Below are 17,745 nucleotides of genomic sequence, written 5' to 3'. Positions count from 1 at the left end.
AACCCAAGTTCCAGGGTCAGAGCACAGACAGAAGACGAATTTTAAAAGTCCAAGCACATGAGATTTCATGTTTTATTGTCATTGTGCTTTGCAATTGGGTCAGGTACATGCTGGGGGTAGGGAAGACCGGATTTTGGAAGGAAAAGAAGTTTCTCCATAAAAGCAAACATTCCTCCCTCTTTTCTGGAGATGGTTGATTAGGAAAAGCACAGATTTTAAGGGTTCAGTTTGCCAATTCTGGGTTGTTTTTAGCCCATAGGACATGTTAAGATATGGAATAGGAATTTGGTATAACATTTGGAAAATTTCTCTGACAGGCCAAATTTATTCTCTAGTTTCCTTCCCATTTGTCAGTGACTGCTTGCATATTTCTCTACTTTTTTTCTTCTCTTGCCTTCTGGTTTTAAACTATGGAACCCTTGCTTTATGCTCTTAGTTTTTTGCTTCTTGTTGTGGTAGCAACAAGAAGCATATACTATACATATGTGCTATACTTTCAGTTTTAGAAACAGTGACTGAAGCCTGCCTTTCTGCATTCCTGCCTGCACACCTATCCTCCTTCCCTCTCTTCCTTCCCTCCCTTCCTTCCCTCTTTCCCTTCTTTCTTTCCTCCCTCCCTCCCTCCTTCCTCTTTTTTCTCTCTTTCTTTCTTTCTCTCTCTCTCTTTCCCTCCCTCTCCCTCCCTCCCTCCCTCCCTCCCTTCCTTCCTTCCTTTCTTCCTTCCTTCCTTCCTTCCTTCCTTCCTTCCTTCCTTCCCCCCGCCTCTCTCTCTCCCCCTCCCTCCCTCTCCTCCTCTCTCTCTTTCTTTCTTTCTCTCTCTCTCTCTCTCTCTTTCTTTCTTTCTTTCTTTCTTGCATTACTGCCTTGATCTCAGGACCATAAGCTTACTAAGTAGGAGCTTGAGCTTGATCATGTCCTCAGTCTAATTTGCTTTAGGTTTTCTTTTCTTTTCTTTTCTTTTTTGTAGGTCGTGGGGCTTGAACTCTGGGCTTGGGCGCTGTCCCTGCACTCTTCAGCTCAAAGCAAGCTCTCTACCACTTGAGCTACAGTGTCACTTCTGGTTTTCTAGTGGTTTATTGGAGATAAGAGTCTCACAGACTTTCCTGCCCTGGCTGGCTTTGAACCTGATCCTCAGATCTCAGCCTCCTGAGTAGCTAGAATTACAGGCGTGAGCCACTGGCTCCCGGCTGCTTTAGTTTATTTTTAAGGTAGAGTCTCACTCTGTTGGCCTTAGACTTATCCTCCTGCTACCCAACTGTACCTGAGATGGCAGGCTTGGGACATCACACTCTGCTCTTTTAAAAATAATTTGTGGCTGGGTGCTGGTGGTGCATGTCTATAATCCTAGCTACTTAGAAGATCTGAGATTTGATAACAATTTGAAGGTAGCCTGAACAGGAAAGTCTGGGAGAATCTTATCTTTGAATTAGCACCAAAAAGCCAAAAGTGGAGTGATAGTGTAAGTGGTAGAGCACCAGCCTTGATCAAACAACTCAGGAACAGTGCAGAGGCCCTGAATTCAAGCCCCAGGATTGACACTCAAAATAATTTGTGATACTGGGGATCAGCCTTATATAGGCCAGGTCAGTGTGTGGCAAGTTTCTACTCTTTTTGTTTTGTTTTGTTTTGTTTTTGTGAGATAGGGTATAACATAGCCTAGACTGGTTGTATGCCACATTCTTCTAGCAGGAATTGGTGTTTAAAATTACTATAGGAGCCAGATACCAGTGGCTCATGCCTGTAATCCTAGCTACTCAGGAGGCTGAGTTCTGAGGTTTTCAATTCAAAGCCAGCCTAGGCAAGAAAGTCAGTGACACTCTTATCTCCAATTAACCATTAAAAAGTTGGAACTGTAGCTGTGGCTCAAGTGGTAGAATATTAATCTTGAGCAGAAGAGCCCGGGGGGGACAGCATCTAGGCCCTAAGTTCAAGCTCCAGGACTGGCACAAAAAAATCACTGTAGGTGATTCTACTGTGCACTGAGGATTTTGAAAAGTGGAATTGTACAGCAAAGGCCAGAAGCTGTGTCCCAGGCTGTTTGCAATAGGTGGGAGAAATATATTACATATTATATACCTTAGTTTACCTACCTATAAATCTTCACATGCTAAACAGGCTCAAAGTGATCTTTGCCATTACAAAGAATTGCAAAATATTGTGAGGGAAATTCCCTTCTAAAGTCTCCAGTTCCCTAGCTGCCATTTTATCTGAGCTATACTCCTTGATATCATGTTTTTCAAACATAAAAGCAGTGCATGTCCATGGTCCAAACCTGAAGACATTATAGGAATGTGACATAGAGACATAAAATACCCAAAGGATACCTCACAAAATCGTTTTTAAAAATTTTAAATAAAAATTTTAAAAATACCTTCTTAAGTTTCTTTCTGCTTATGCTAGGCACTTCATTTTTTAATCGTTTTTTTCCCTCTTGGTATGGGGGATTGAACTCAAGACTTGCACTTGCTATTCAAGTACTCTACCAGTTCAACCACACCCCCAGCCATACCCCCTCACTTTCTGTGCTTACAGTAAGACTTGAACTTAGGGATTTATACTCTAGCTCAGTTTTTTTGTTTATAGCTAGCACTCTCACTCCCAAACCACAGCTCCAACTCCACATTTTGCTTGTTCATTGAAGAAGCACTCTTACAGACTTTTCTGCCAGTGCTAATTTCAAATCATGATCTTTGCTGTCTGAGTCTCTTGAGTAGCTATGTAGTTTTTTTGGAGAGGGTCTTATACTGATTGTGTCCAGGCTAGGCCTTACCTCCAGAGTAGAAGGGATTGCAGACATATTCTACTACACCAATGCACATCTGTAATTCTGGCATAGCAAGCTGATCCTTGCATATCTTTCTCCTTATCCACATTTACTTCAAAGTTCTGGCTTTCAAAAGCTTATTTACTGGTTATAGCAAAACACAGAGCTCCCTAAAAAGGAGAAGTCGTGATGACTGAAAGAAAACATTAATGTGCTTCATTTCCTTAATACTCATTGATAGAGTTCTTTCCTTTCCTCAATTCTTGAGTGCAGAGATAAGAATATTAACAACTTCTACTTTCTTGCTATCAGCTCTTTATCTGTGAAAATAACCTGCTGAGTGGTTGGGGATTCTGCTATTGTGTTTGTCATCCTTGATGGCAGATTAGAAATCTGGAAGTCTATATTAGAAAGCCCTTGCAGTCCGCCTGTAAACCCCTTCCTAGGACTAGATCTCCTCTAGGACCAAGAGGAGATGCAAGCACTAGTCATTGTATTAATTTATTTAACTACTTATTTGTTTTTTGAGATAGAGTCTTATTATGTACTTGAGTTTGGCTTGGAACTTACAATCATCTTGCCTCAGCCTCCTGAGGGCTTGGATTATAGGCATGGCCCACACCTGGCTTGGCATTGGGTGTTTTATACCTTTAGCAACATTGCAGGAGTTAGCTGTTCTTATGTCATTTTGAAAAATGAAGCCAAAGCAAGTATAAATACTACATTCATTAAAAATGCACATATTTCAACCCCCCTCCCTCCAAACAATAACCATGTTTTTGATCATCAATGGCAGAGCTTTGCAAATACTTTTAAGGCCCACGTGGCTGGGACCCTGACCCAGTTGGTCACCTTCCTGCAGGGAACTGGAAGCTATCCATCCCTCCCTTCCATGGTTTGGCCTAGGCTCTATTACTTCCAAGTTTTCTTGATTAGTTTCAAGCCAACCAGGTCATCCGGTTCTAAATATTTTTCTGGGATTGAGGTCAAAGTAACAGCATGATCCTCTGTGAAATGGGGCAGAGGAGGAAGACTCACAGCTCTTTACCCTCTATTTCTGCTCCACTTCTCTCCAGCTTGTGCTGGGGCTAGGGATCAGAGGCCTACTGAGATGGGGATCTCGGGAGCTTTTCTGAGTTGGCCACTGTGATAGACACTATAGGAAGTTGGGTCAGAGAGAACTCCACAAAAGACAAATTATCTTATGGTAGACAGAGGTATTACTGACTGCAAACATGACCTTTGGGGTCAGATAGTTCTGGGGTCAGTTGTGTAATGTTAGAGTTTTTTGCAGCTCAGTTTCCTCATATGTAGCTAGGGGGACAGTGTCACTGCTGCTATAGGATGAAATTATGAAATTATATTACAACATGCTGCCTGTAGACCTAGGCACATTGTAAGCAGTCAATAAAGAATTGTTGGTGCTAACTGAGGCCTCAAAATATTAAATGGAAATTTCTAGAAATAAGGAACTTATAATTTTTTTTTGTGGTGCTAGGGATTGGCCCCAGGCCAGAGCATGCCACAACCCCACATTTTTATTTGTATTTTCATTTGGTAGAGGGTTTCATGAATTTTGCCAGGATTGGCCTTGGAGGTATGATCTTCCTGCCTTTGTCTCCCAAGTAGCTGGAAATACAGGTGTATGCAACACACCTGCCTGAATAATTGATAAATAATAAATTATGCATCATTTGGAATCCCTTATCCATGGTATTGACAAGGTATATGCTACCTGCTCACTGATCACTTTATAGCCATGTTCTCTCTTACCCTCCTTTCCTCTCCTCTTTCTTTCCTTTCCCTTTTCTTTTTTCTTCTTGTGACACTGTGAATTTAACTCAGGGCCTTGTGTTTGAGCCCTTTCCCTAGTCTTATATATCTATTTTTTAATTTCATGAAAAAAGGAGGAGGCTACAATGCTTGATAAGAAATGTACTCATTATCTTGTCCATGTAATTGTCACCCCTCTGTACAGTATTTTCACAAAAAAAAAAAAGAATAAAGATGCACCTAAAAAATAAAGAAAAAAACTCATGTGCTATGACCATGTTTATCCTTCTCAGTTTATTTTCCCTCTAGTTGGTTGCTTGTTTACTTACTTATTTATTTACCACAGTTTCACAAGGTAGGCCTTAAATTAATTCTACTTCCTAACTCAGTCTCCTAGTGCTGAGATTACAGGTCATACTCAGCTCATCTTCATGACAAGATTTGAGAATTTCCTGCATCTTAACTGCAATATACGGTAGTTACAGTGAGTTATAGCAATTGTCTCATTGTATCGGTATTTTTTTTGGGGGGGGGGGCTTTCCTCCCAAATTCTAGGTGTGTTTCCAGGCAGGACTGCCACGAACGGCTATGCACTACACAACCCTAGGAAAGGGTGCCATTCACATAGACTATAATTGAATGGCGCCACTAGGGTTGTGCAGTGTACAACCTACACAACTGTACTCGGCAGCCCTGGCACAATGTCATTTCAGTGGTTTCTTTGACAAGTTAAAGGTTTGAGGATATGTAAATGATGACAATTTGAAACTGGTCCCAGGGACTTAGGCGAGGGAAGGGAAGCAGTGAGGTTACTATTACCAGGGAAGGAAGGAAGAAGTATACTTGTAGATTGGGAATGATTAGTCTCTGGTACAGGAAACTGTCACATGAGAGAGCTTCTTACCTTTATTCTTTCACTGAGTAATGTTAGGGGAGCTCAGTAAGTAAGGGTAGAAGAATGGGTAAGAGTTGCATGGGAAAGGATATTTATTGGGAAGAAAGCTGGCTGTAAACATGAAGATGAACTGGGAGGAGGAATGAACCCTGAGAGTAAGACAAAGGTGAGAAAATGCAAAGGCAGATGGTATTGGTGGCATTTATCTTGGTTGCATAGAAAAGTATTTGTTGGGGGTCAAACAATGATGATGGTGGAGGTGACTTACATACCACATGAAAGACTTGGAGGTTATCCATCAGTAATAACCAGTTACTGAAAGATTGTAATATTTTTTAAAAAATGGTTCATAAGCATATTAATTCACTTATGACAGAATTTAGTCATTAACAGTGTATGGTGGAAAGTGGGATGTGGTGGCACACACCTGTAATATCAGCATTGGGGAAATTGAGGCAGGAGTATTATGAACTCGAGGTCATCCTGGACTATATATCAAGGTACTGTAAAAAATGAAAGTACTTGATTGGACAATTTTGAATTTATTCATATGTATATGTAGCCCTCACCATTATCAAAATGTTTAGAACATTTTTATCACCCCTCAAAGAAACTTTATACCTTTTAGCTACCAATCCCTACCTGTTAAATTTCCTAGCCACAAGTGTCTCTAATTACTGTATACACACACACACACACACACACACACACACACACACATTCAGTAGACTTACAATATGTCATCTCTCTCTCTCTTTTTTTTAAACAGTTTTAGGCTTAGGGACTAGGCCCTGTCCCTAAGCTTTTTTTACTCAAAACTAGTGTTCTACCACTTGAGCCACAGCTCCATTTTCAGCTTTTTATGGTTAATTGGAGATAAAATGGATTTTCCTGCCCTGGCTGGCTTTGAACTGCAACCCTCAAATCTTAGCTTCCTGAGTAGCTAAGATTCTAGGCATGAGCCACGGTGCCTAGCTATATGCCATCTTTTTGGAGTGGCCTTTTTCACTTACTATACATATATATATATATATATATATATATATATATATATATATATATACACACACACATATGTATTACACATGTATAGACACTTACACAGCACTAGAGATCAAACCCAGGTCTTCATATGACCTTAGTATGAATTGGGTTTTTTCTTTTCTTTTTATTGTGCTAGTCCTGGGGCTTGAACTCAGGGTCTGAGTGCTATACTTGAACTTTTTTGTTCAAGGGTAGCACTTTACCACTAAAACCACATGTTCATTTCTCACTTTTTTTTGGTTGTGGAGCTTGAACTCAGGACTTGGGCTCTGTCCTTGAGCTCTTTTCATTCAAGATACTCTACTACTTTGAGCCACAGTGCCACTTCTGGTTTTCTGGTGGTTAATTGGAGATAAGAGTCTCACAGACTTTCCTGCCTTGGTTAGCTTTGAACCCAGACCCTCAAATCTCAGCCCCATGTAGCTAGGATTACAAGTGTCAGCAGCCACTGGCACCTAGCTTTGTTTGTACTTTATGATGTTATATCTTTGGTTTCACTGTCAAATCCAAAATTAAGAAAATAACATTTTTTACAAGTTTTATAATTTTGGCTCTTCAAATCATGTCTTTGATTTTGAGTTAATGATTCTGTAGGTAGGGCTCTAATGTCATTGTTTTTCATGTGATTGTAAATTATCTCCACTACAACAAAGGAATATCTATGGTCTTGGTATGCTTGTTAGAAATTAGTTAAAAGAGTTTATATCTAGACTCTGAATTCTTATCTTCTGCTTGTATGTCTGTCTTTGTGTCAGTACCATACTTTATTACTATTGCTCTGTGGTAAGTTTTGAGGAATGTGGAATTCCTAGAAGTAATATGAATTTTAGAATCTGCTTGCCATTTTCTGTACTCACTGGGATTCTGACCAGGACAGCAATAAACTTGTCATCTGAAATTCTTGAGGATTGTAACATGACCAGGATGCTATTTTAAGAGTAAGAACATGACAGTAAGGAGGTCACAGAGGAAACTGCTGTATTTGTTTGATAAAATGATAGAGAACGAACTGAAAAAGAGTGAGGCAGGTTAGGGACACATAAGAAAATTTGAAGTGACAACATGGGGTGGTTCAAAAAGAAGGCATCTAAGGTAGCGCTAAGTTTTGAAGATTAACTAATTGGATAAGATGCCTTATCACTTCAACTTTTTGGAAGTGATTCAGACATATAAAAGACTTAAAAAAAGCTGGGCACTGGTGGCTCACGCCTGTAATCCTAGCTACTCAGGAGGCTGAGATCTGAGGGTCATGGTTCAAAGCCAGCCCGGACAGGAAAGACAGGAAAGACTGTGAGACTCCTATCTCCAATAAACCACCAGAAAATCGGAAGTGGCGCTGTAGCTCAAGTGGTAGAGCGCTCACCTTGAGCTGAAGAGCTGAAGGACAGCGCCCAGGCCCAGAGTTCAAGCCCCACGACCAACAAAAAAAAAAAAAGACTTAAAAAGCCTAATGAGTTCATGTGCATTTTCCACCCAGCTTCCTGTAACGTTAACATCTTATATAATTATAGTACAGTTGTCAACATAATTAACCTTGGTATAATACTATTAACTATACCAAAGACTTTGTTCAAGTCCCACCACAATTTTTACTTATTTCCTTTTGGTGATATCACACTGCACTGAGTTGTGCCTGCTTCCTTTCACCCACATCAACTACTCAGTCTCTTCCAGACCTTGTCAATTTTGTAGGGATTATTTGAGTATTTGGGAGGAGTCGGGGAAGGTTGTTCATTGCTGTTCTTTTTGTTATTTTGTTTTTCCTATTGCTAGAGATCTAACTCAGGTCTTTGTGTGTGCTTGCAAAGTCTCTACCAAAAGTTTATATCCCCAGATCCAGCCTTTGATAATTTTGAAGAGTACCAGTTAGTTTTCTTTGCAGAATGTCATAAGCTTGAGCTTATCTGATATCTTTCATGATTTGATTAAGGTTATACTTTTGGGCAAAATAACCCCAGAAATGGTGTGTCCTTCTGGATGCATCATATAAGGAGATTTGTAATGATGTGTCCTACTACTGTGATGGTACACTTAGTCACTTGATGAAAGTGGTATCGGTCAGCTTTGATCACTACAAATGACTGTTTTCCCCTTTCTACTTAACAAGTGTCATATGCAAAAATGCAATATTTTCATTTTTAATGCTGCATCTAACAGTGGTCCCTGGTATAGTTAATGCTGCATTGTTTGTATCTTGATCACTTACTTTCACTCCTTCTCTCTGTGTTTGTCAGTAGGAATTTTATATGGAGGTTCCTCCCTTCTCTGCCTGTCTCCCAGAGTAGCAGAATAGGAAGGTGACATGTTGAAATTTATGGATGTTACCTCTCAGGTGCTTGAGCACTATCCAGATAGAAATGTCCAGAAGGCATTTCATAGCTGTATGGAAAAAGCAGTTGAGTCTGGGATGTAGCACCTATGCACCATTACTTTTTCTGGTTTAGAAATGTAGTAACAGGTTCATGTGGAAAGCAAGGCATTCTGGGAGGTAAAACTGGCAAACTGTTTGAAGGCCACATCATTGAGTGCCTTGATAACCTTGCAAAGGATGCTTTGATTTAGTGGCTCACCAAAGGCAATTTGAGATTCATCAGGAAGGAGAGATTGATAATCAGATCCTAGCTCTTAGTTTACTACATGACATTCTATGTAACTGTAACAACTGTGTGTGATAATAGAGAGCCATTTAATATCCCAAATGAAATGAAATTCAAGAACCAGATGAGTTGTCCAGGCTGCTGGAGAAAAGAGGTATTGTCTAGAGTTATTATTGGAGAAGCTTCATGGGAGAAATAAAAGTTGCCATGCACTTGGATGGAATTTTCTGGGGGAGGAGAAGAGAACGGCCATTCAATAAGGATGACGCTATCAAGAGTGCATCCATATTTTATTCTTTATTGTGCACCATTCATTGAATGGAATTATATTTAAGCATGCAGTTGTCATGTATACCCTATGAAATAGTACTTTTGTAATCTTTGACAGATAAAGAAACAGTCTTAAGTGGGTAAATATTTTCTCTCTGTAGGCAGCTGAACAAAGGAAGCCAAGTCATATATACAAATGATATTAATGCAATTAGTATAAGTGAAGTTAAGTGAGTTTCAAGTTGAACTGGAGCTGTTGCTAATATAGCTCACCATAGTGATGGAGTTTCTGTTGAAATCACAACAATTATAGCTTCTATATATTGAATGCTAGTTATGTGTGAGACATTGGGCCAAATGGTTTGCTTGTTTTTAACCACATTTTATCCTCTCCAAAACCTTGTAAGACATTTAGGTCAGCCCTATTTTTATTACTGTTTTACAGATGAAGATTCCTCCCATCTCGAACCCAAGGTCACAGTGCTGGTATCAGAGACAGCATGTGGATGAAAGTGTTTTGTCTCTAAAGCGTTTACTAAACTCTGGGAGTAGTGATGCATGCCTGGAAAACCCAGCACTCTGGAGGCTGAGGCAGGAGGATTGTGAGTTCCAGGCCAGCCTGAGTTACATAGGGCTATATAAATATAAGTAAATAAATGGAAATAAAGCAAGCCTATGTAACTACTTAGCAATGATACCTACCATGTTTCTAGTCTTTTTCATTTGCTAGTACTAAGGTTTGCTCAGCTGCTTGCTTGGCCAACACTCTACCACTTGAATCACATATTCAAATCTGCTTTTTGCTGGTTATTTTAGAGATAAAGTGTTACAAATTTTTCTACCCAGAGTGGTTTTGAACCATGAGCTTTAAGATCTGTGTCCACAGTGGCTAGCATTGCATGAATGAACCACAGGTTTGTGGCTCCATCGTGTGTGTGTGTGTGTGTGTGTGTGTGTGTGTGTGTGTGTGCGCGCGCGCACATGCGCACACACATGCATGCACATGTACTAATACTAAGGCATGAACTCAGGGTCTGGCCACTGTCCCTTAGCTTTTTTATTCTAGGCTAGCACACTAGCGCTTGAGCCATAGCTCTACTTCCAGCTTTTTGGTAGTTAATTTGAGATAGGAGTCTCATGGACTTTCTTGCCAAGGCTGGCTTTAAACTACTAACCTCAGATTTTAGCCTCCCAACTAGCTAGGATTACAGTTATGAGGCACTGGTAGCGAGAGCTGTCATTTTAATAAAATTGAGCTTTCCACTGGACTCAGAAGACCTGATGATATGAGCTCAGGACATTTACATAAGTGTGAACAGTCCCCCAAATGCCTTTTTAGTTATCCTGATTCTGTACCTCCATGGCCACCTAACCCCATTAATTGTTTATGCGTTTATCAAGCAGGCTCTGATCCACTCTTTCAGTAAGGGATTTTGAGTTTAACTCTGAATAGGCATTCGTATTTCCCTTTTGTCTAAATTTTTTTCAGAAGAGCCTCTTTTGTAAGCTCCTTGACAGAAATGGTAAATTTTCAGAGGTAAACTCAGGGACATGAAGACTAACATTGAACCATGGAGTACAGGGAAGTTTCACTGGAGAAATGATGCTTCATTTCATTTTAGAGATCTAGAGATTAAAATTAAACTTTCAGAAATATTAAGAAAACAATGGGTAACTGTTTTTTGTGTGTGCCTTTTCTGAGGCTTGAACTCAGGGCTTGTCCGTGGGCTTTGTTGCTGGCTACTATCATTCTACAACTTAAGCCACAGCTCCACATCTGGCTTTTTTGATGGTTAATTGGAGATAAGAGTCACAAGGACTTTCCTGCTTAGACTTGCTTCGAACTGCAATACTCATATCTCAGCCTCCTGGGTTGCTAGCATTACAGGCATGAGCTACTGGCATCAGGAAAGGAGACTCTTTATAATCCTAGATTTGTAAAAGATTTTTAAAGCATGATATCAGAGACAGAATCCATAAAGGAAATGACAAAACCGTATGATTACATAATGGCCATAGAGAATATCTTCTATATATCAGAAAACTACCATAGGCAGAGCTGTGGCAATGACAACTTGGGAAAAGTGTTTGCAATAAATGTCATACAGTTCATAGCTGTTAATGCAATCATTAATGTATAAATAGCTCTTATAACTCAGTAAGAAATGAATGCACCAGTTAAAAATAGACAGTGCACAGATGGTCCCATTCTCAAAAAAGAATATGGCTGGGTAATGACCATGTTAGAAAATATTTTAACATTTCTGGTAATCTGAGACATAGGAATTAAAATAATACATACTGTTTGTGTGTATGTTTTTGTCTTTAAAATTATAAGACACATTCTTGAGTGTTTTTGAAGGTAGCATCAATTTAAATAACTTTTGGTAGACAATTGTTGGACCTTCATGTTCTTTGTTTCATAGTCAGTGATTAGATCAACTTTGGAAAAAATATTAATAAAAATTGCCCCAGGTAATTTGGAGGTTGGGAGAGAGGATTGAGATCTGTGTAGTCAAGCATTTTTGCTTTTTGAACTCTACAGATGTGTGTGTTTGTTTTTTTTTTTTTTTTGCCAGTCCTGGATCTTGAACTCAGGGCCTGGGCCCTGTCCCTCAGTCTATTTGTGCTCAAGGCTAGTGCTCTACCATTTGAGCCACAGTGCCATTTCCAGCTTTTCTGAGTAGTTTATTGGAGATAAGAGGCTCATAGGGACTTCTCTGCCTGGGCTGGCTTTGAACCATGATCCTCAGATTTCAGCCTCCTGGTGTGAGCCAGCATGGCTCTATGGAAGTTTTCATGAATGCCAAGCAATGGCTCTATTGCCTTGAAGACCTAGAAAGTGTACTATAGCTATGTAATAAGGAAACAGGAAAGGAATGAAAAATATACACTTGTGCTATTGGTTGGTCATTTATGTATTCATATAACTGATTGAAATGGAGCTTTTACAAATAAGTCGTAGAGGCATGTCATTTTAGAATAGCTTAGCCAAAGGCAGAAGGCTTTCATGATAGAACAGGCAGAGGCTAGAGCTGGGAGGGGCTTTATCTGTTATGCTTAGGAACTTCAGCCTTTTCTATAGCTACTGGTAAGCCTTGGGAGGACTTCAAATATCATATCAGATGGCATTTCTTTTTGTTTTCTAGTAGCTATGGGGTTTGAACTCAGGACCTTGTGCCTGTTAGGCAGTAACTTTATGTCTAGCACCATGCCCCAAATCTGGAACATCATTTAGTTAGACCCTTCTTGTGGCTGAGTACCTAGCTAGATGGATAACCAGGAAAGATACTATTACTGTAGTCCAGAGAGAGAGATGGTAAGGGCCCAAAGATATGAACATTAATAAACAGAGCCTTAGGACAGACTTTGTGCAGATGAAAGAATTAAATGTTTCCTATGGTGGGTTATGAGCAGAAGTACTTGTCCCTGTGAATCTCCAGCTATCTGGGCACTATTGTTGAAAGTGGAATCTCCCTGGTGGGAAACTGGATTGAAATTGTACCAATCTTCTGCATTACTTGCCTTTTTCCTTCCATTAAGTTACACCATTTTCCTCCATTGCTTAAATTGAGTAACCAACTTCCTCCCATTTCTGTTCCTCTCAATACTAGCATGTCCTTGTGCGAACATGTTGCTAGCTTCTTTAGGTGCTGTGGAAGCGGTGACTTGTGCAGTCTGATATTGGGGAGGTATAGAAATAGGTGGACTGCTGAGCAATGATAGCAGTGAACTTGGAGCTAATAGGATTGGAGCCAGGAATAGGAAGCAGGACAGGTTGGGGAAGGCAGGTAGAACCAGAGAAGTTCAGAGGCAGAGGAAGACATGGAGAGCAGCTAGAACCCTCATTGGAAAAAGCAGGTGAACTTCAGTTTAGTAGAGGTATCTTTTCTGGGAAGGCTGAAAAACTGGTTTTCAGTGGAACTTGAGGAATTTTCTGGAAAAAATAAACAGTTCCCAAGTGCCTTTGTTTTGTAAGAATTAAAGAATTGTAAGCACCAGCCAGAGCCAAGGATGAGAGGGCGAAGCCAATATGAGTGTGCATTGGGAACACTGGACTCTGAAACTTGCCTGCATAAGTGATTTATGGGACTTTTTTCCTGCGTACTATTTAATGATTCATTAAATATCTCTGGGTTTACTCAGGCACACAGTAATTACTGTTCCAAAGTAGTGCTAACAGAAAGACAAAGACCTTGAGTTTGTGTTTTGAGATGTCTTACATTGTAGGAAGTAGATCTTATCGACCATCTGGTGGCATCAGTACAAAGCCATTTGGGTAACTCTGTGTGCCATGAGATCATATGACAGAACTACGGCCTACAAAAGCCCCTGTGAGGCTTGGTCTCTATTGAGTGTGAGGTGGAAAGTGCATTGAAAAAGGAGTTAGCGGACCTGTGTTCTCAGCAGTAAACTTGTCAGAACTTTTATCCCTCCATTTCTTAATCTGTAAAATGGGGTTGAAAAACATGGTACTGCTGATCATATGAAATAATACTTATGCAAATGAACTCCAGGAAATAGAAATGAGTTTTTTTCTTCTTTTTTTTTTCCTTTTCTTTTTTCTTGTTTGTTGATTTATATGTGTTTGGGATGGTAAATGGTGGGGGGGACACAGAAATGGAAGGACAAAGGATGAACATGCAGTAGTCATACTAGACAGTACGTTGAAAATGAATTATATAACTTGTGGCTGGTGACAGAAGAGGAAAAACTAGGAGAGAGAAAGGGAAGGTGTGACATTGTACAAAAAGAATTGTAGTCTTTACCTGACTTATGTAATTATAACCCTTATGTACATCACCTTTATAAAAAAGAATGATAGACGTGGAAAAAACTGATGACTGCCCACCTACCAGCTGATGAGCAAGTGGTTATTATAGCATCTTCAGAGACTGAACTGGGAAGAGTTTAGTGAGACTATGAAGGCCAGTTGGTGCTGGGATATGCTGAGATACATTCTCAGCTTCCCTGTCTCTTCCTCTCTTTGCAGCTCTAGGGGTAGTTTAGATGTATACCATTCTAAAACACATGCTACCCAAATTTGGAGCTATTTTGAAGTCACTCAAGGAAGAAAGCACTGGTAGTCAAACCAAGGCTAGGTGCCCCGTAGTCTTTAAATTAAAATGTAAGTTTAGAGGTTTCCTTAGTTAATAGATAGATGTGGCCTCACTAGGATTCAATATTAGAAATCTTTGAAGTTCATAGTAGAGGCTATGAGTTAGTTCACTGGGAACTGAATATAATGAATTTGCAGTTCTCTTTCAGAGCTACTCTACAGTACCTAATTTAAAAATTGCAAAAGGTAGTCTCTTGGTTATGGAAGGAGACCCACAAGATGAGAAAGGCTACAGTGGTGATTACAAGGACTTGGCCACATGCATATTACTGTGGGAAAAATTCATTTAGAATCAACATTGGATTAGGACTTGTACATGGTTTTGCACATATGTAATCCTAGCTACTCTGGAGGCAGAGGCAGGAGGATTTTGAGTTCAAGGCCAGCTTGGGTAAAATTCTCAAAACCTTACCTCCAAAATAAAATTTAAATAAAATGGCTAAGACTGTGGCTCAAGTGACAGAAAGACTTGAAGTGGAAGGCCCTGGGTTCATTTCTTAGTATATGAATTTGGAAAAAAAAGATTTTTGGGAGTGTAGATGTGGCTTAATAGGTAGAGCACCAGCCTTGAAGGGAAAAAAGCCAAGCCAGAAAAAGAGAATTTGAATTAAAGCCCTAGTACTGGCATAAAATAATGACAATGATTATGATAATAATAATAATGACTAGATTAGTTATTGCAGAAGAAATTATTCTATGAGTGATGGAGAATGATATGAGAGCTGAGTATGTTTCAAGTGGGGGCTTCTTTCCTCTATTAGGTTCCTGGATGTAACAATCAGCCAAATGGAGTTCTAGGGAAATCATCCTCCAGAAATCTGCTTATCCTGTCTTGGTTATCAATATAGAAAAGTAAGACTTAGCTAGCTGTAAGGCACAGTGTTACATTTTTACTCCCTGATCAGCATGTTGGAAATGTCTGGGAGTATTCCAGAGGCTTAGCAGGGCTGTTGGCATGGCTTTTTGGGGATCCTAGAAGCAACAAAGATGCTTCCCATGGAAGTGTACCCCTTTCATCTTCTGCATTCCCTTTTGCCCAGTTTAGAAGGTCCAGAAATCATGAGATGAAATTTAGGAATAAGAACTTCCACTTATTCAACTTTCTGAGTTTGTTAGGCTGTGAGCTACTCAAGGAAAACATGGAGTGTTTTCTTTCTCCTCTCCATGGAGTGTGGCCTTTGATGGGCCTATGCAGGGTTACTTTGTGCAACCTCTAACATGGTCCTTTGCCCAAGGTGAGTAACAAAGGTTCCTGGTTCTGCTGAATCAAGGGTAAAGAATACAGCTTGCTTGCTTGCTTTCTTGAGTTGCTCTTGAGAGGTGGGCTGGGTCTAGGGGGTGAGTTAATATTTGCATAATTGAAATTCCAAGTCTACAATCCTTATGTAAATCCAGTAATGTCTGATACACTCAAAAAATCAGAATCTTTGGGCCTTTAGAAAGGCAATCCAATGCATGATAGAATCTTTTACATATGTGAGGTCTAGGGCAGTGCTCTGCAATCAAATATATTATTTTTTAATGGAAAATACATGAATATTCAGTATACAAGTGGAATAAATGTAGTATAAATAGATTCACCTCCACTCAAGTCATGTTTGCCACATTACCTTTGAAAAGAAACCAACCTTTCAGTGTTTAGAGTATATTGGATTTGTGATTGCCAATAAGGATTGTAGATCTACAGTTATTTTGATTTTGTACTTAATCAAATTGATCTGCAGGGGGTAGTCCACCTTGTGGATGGCTCTTTCCTTGGAGGGGTTCTTTGGTGAGGTATTGTATGGGTCATGGACTCCTGATGATGTTCTTTTTAAGTCCCTCTCTCCATTCTTCTTTCTCTTCCTCTTGGCAGGGATTTGAGCAACTAAGCTAAGGTATCTCTTCTTTTAGTATCTTTATTCTTCTAACGGTACACTCTGAAAGAGCTGCCAAATAAAATATTAAAGAACATTTATGTGCCAAGTCAACAAGTCCTTAATGCAGATAATCTATATTCATCAAAATGCTCAGCCAGACAGGGACCCAGGTCAGTGATTGCTAAGCTGCACCATTCAATCACTGTAGGTAAAGGAGCTTTACAGACTTGAGTTGCATTCTTTGAGGCTCACTGTCTTCAATTCATGTAGTATTCCAACCTAAGATCAAGCCTGCAGCAAATTTGCTACCAGGAGTGTTTGAACATCTGGGGTCTCAGGCTTGTGGAGTCCAAGTTCTTAATGGGAGAACCTAGGAATCTGCATTTTTAACAAGTTTTGCTAAGATATTTTTTATTTTACTTCTGGGTGGCATTTGAAAAATTTGCATAAGTGAAGATCAAACAGCACATTTTCAAAGGTTGTAATTGAGACTTAGGTCACACCAAGAAGTGGGGATCTGATTGGTCTTGAAAGATAGGATTCTTTTTGTTTGCTTTTCTGAGCAGAGAATGCAACTGTCATAAATGACCCAGACTTGCCCAGAAACAAAAGAATTAGATCAAGGCGTGTGTGTGGTGGTAGGGGGATTGGTATCAGGTTATTAGTTTTGTAGGGTTGCTTGATAAAATATAAGACTAGGAGTGGGCATGGTTCAGATGGTACAGAGCTTGCCTAACATGTACAAATTCCTGTGTTCAATCCCCAATATTACAAAAACAAACAAAACAAAAAACAACAGAGCCACTGGAATTCCAGACAAACATTGAACAAGTTTAAATACGTAATACTGATACTTAAATATTCCATGCAACACTTAAGACTTACCAATACTAAACATTCTGGTTTATCTGACATCTATATTTAACTTGTATATTTTTTATTAAAGTGTGCACTGTTGGGTATTGATAAATCCACTTACCCCCATGGGATGCAAACCAGGTGGCACTTGTGAGCATGCACTATGACTAAGTCTGTTTTTACCTGCCTTTGGTTAAAAGCATCTAAGGCTTTTATCATATTGAAGTTGAAGCATTGAAAATGAGTCTCTTGTCTCTTTCTCCTCACACATGTATGTGCGTGCATGGTTGAGCACAAACATCTACTTGTATTTTGGAAAACTGCTTGCTTGCCATTTACATTTTTTAAAAAATGGATTTTTAACTAATGCATAAAACATGAAAAATTTCCTTTTTTATGTTTTTGTTGAGAGTTTTGGTCCTTTTTTGTTTGTATGTTATTATTAAAGTAATGCTGTCTCACTGTAGTCAACCTTTGCTTCTCTTGCTAATCAATTTTTAATTCTTTCATTGCAGATCTTCCTTCTTGCCTGCCCCCCATGTCCAGGAGCTATCGTTGTTTTCAAG

General features: G+C 39.5%; 1 protein-coding gene across 5 annotated transcripts in view; it reads left to right on the top strand.

Annotated features, from left to right (window-relative positions):
• Tmem164 (transmembrane protein 164) overlaps positions 1-17,745 on the top strand; it is a 174,011-nt gene that overhangs the window by 53,821 nt on the left and 102,445 nt on the right. For all 5 annotated transcript variants that reach the window (XM_042690040.1, XM_042690034.1, XM_042690035.1 and 2 more), the window contains one exon: positions 17,695-17,744. Coding sequence is in view for 2 of the 5 variants with exons in the window: in XM_042690034.1 (XP_042545968.1) it covers positions 17,695-17,744 (50 nt within the window). In the remaining 3 variants the exon portion in view is untranslated. The remainder of the gene's footprint in view (positions 1-17,694; position 17,745) is intronic.

The sequence above is a fragment of the Dipodomys spectabilis genome, unplaced genomic scaffold (assembly GCF_019054845.1).
Source record: "Dipodomys spectabilis isolate Male_0828 unplaced genomic scaffold, ASM1905484v1 ptg000132l, whole genome shotgun sequence".
NCBI classification, from domain to species: Eukaryota; Metazoa; Chordata; class Mammalia; order Rodentia; family Heteromyidae; genus Dipodomys; species Dipodomys spectabilis.
The sequence above is the reverse complement of the archived record's forward strand: the minus strand, read 5'-3'. Positions and strand labels throughout refer to the sequence as shown.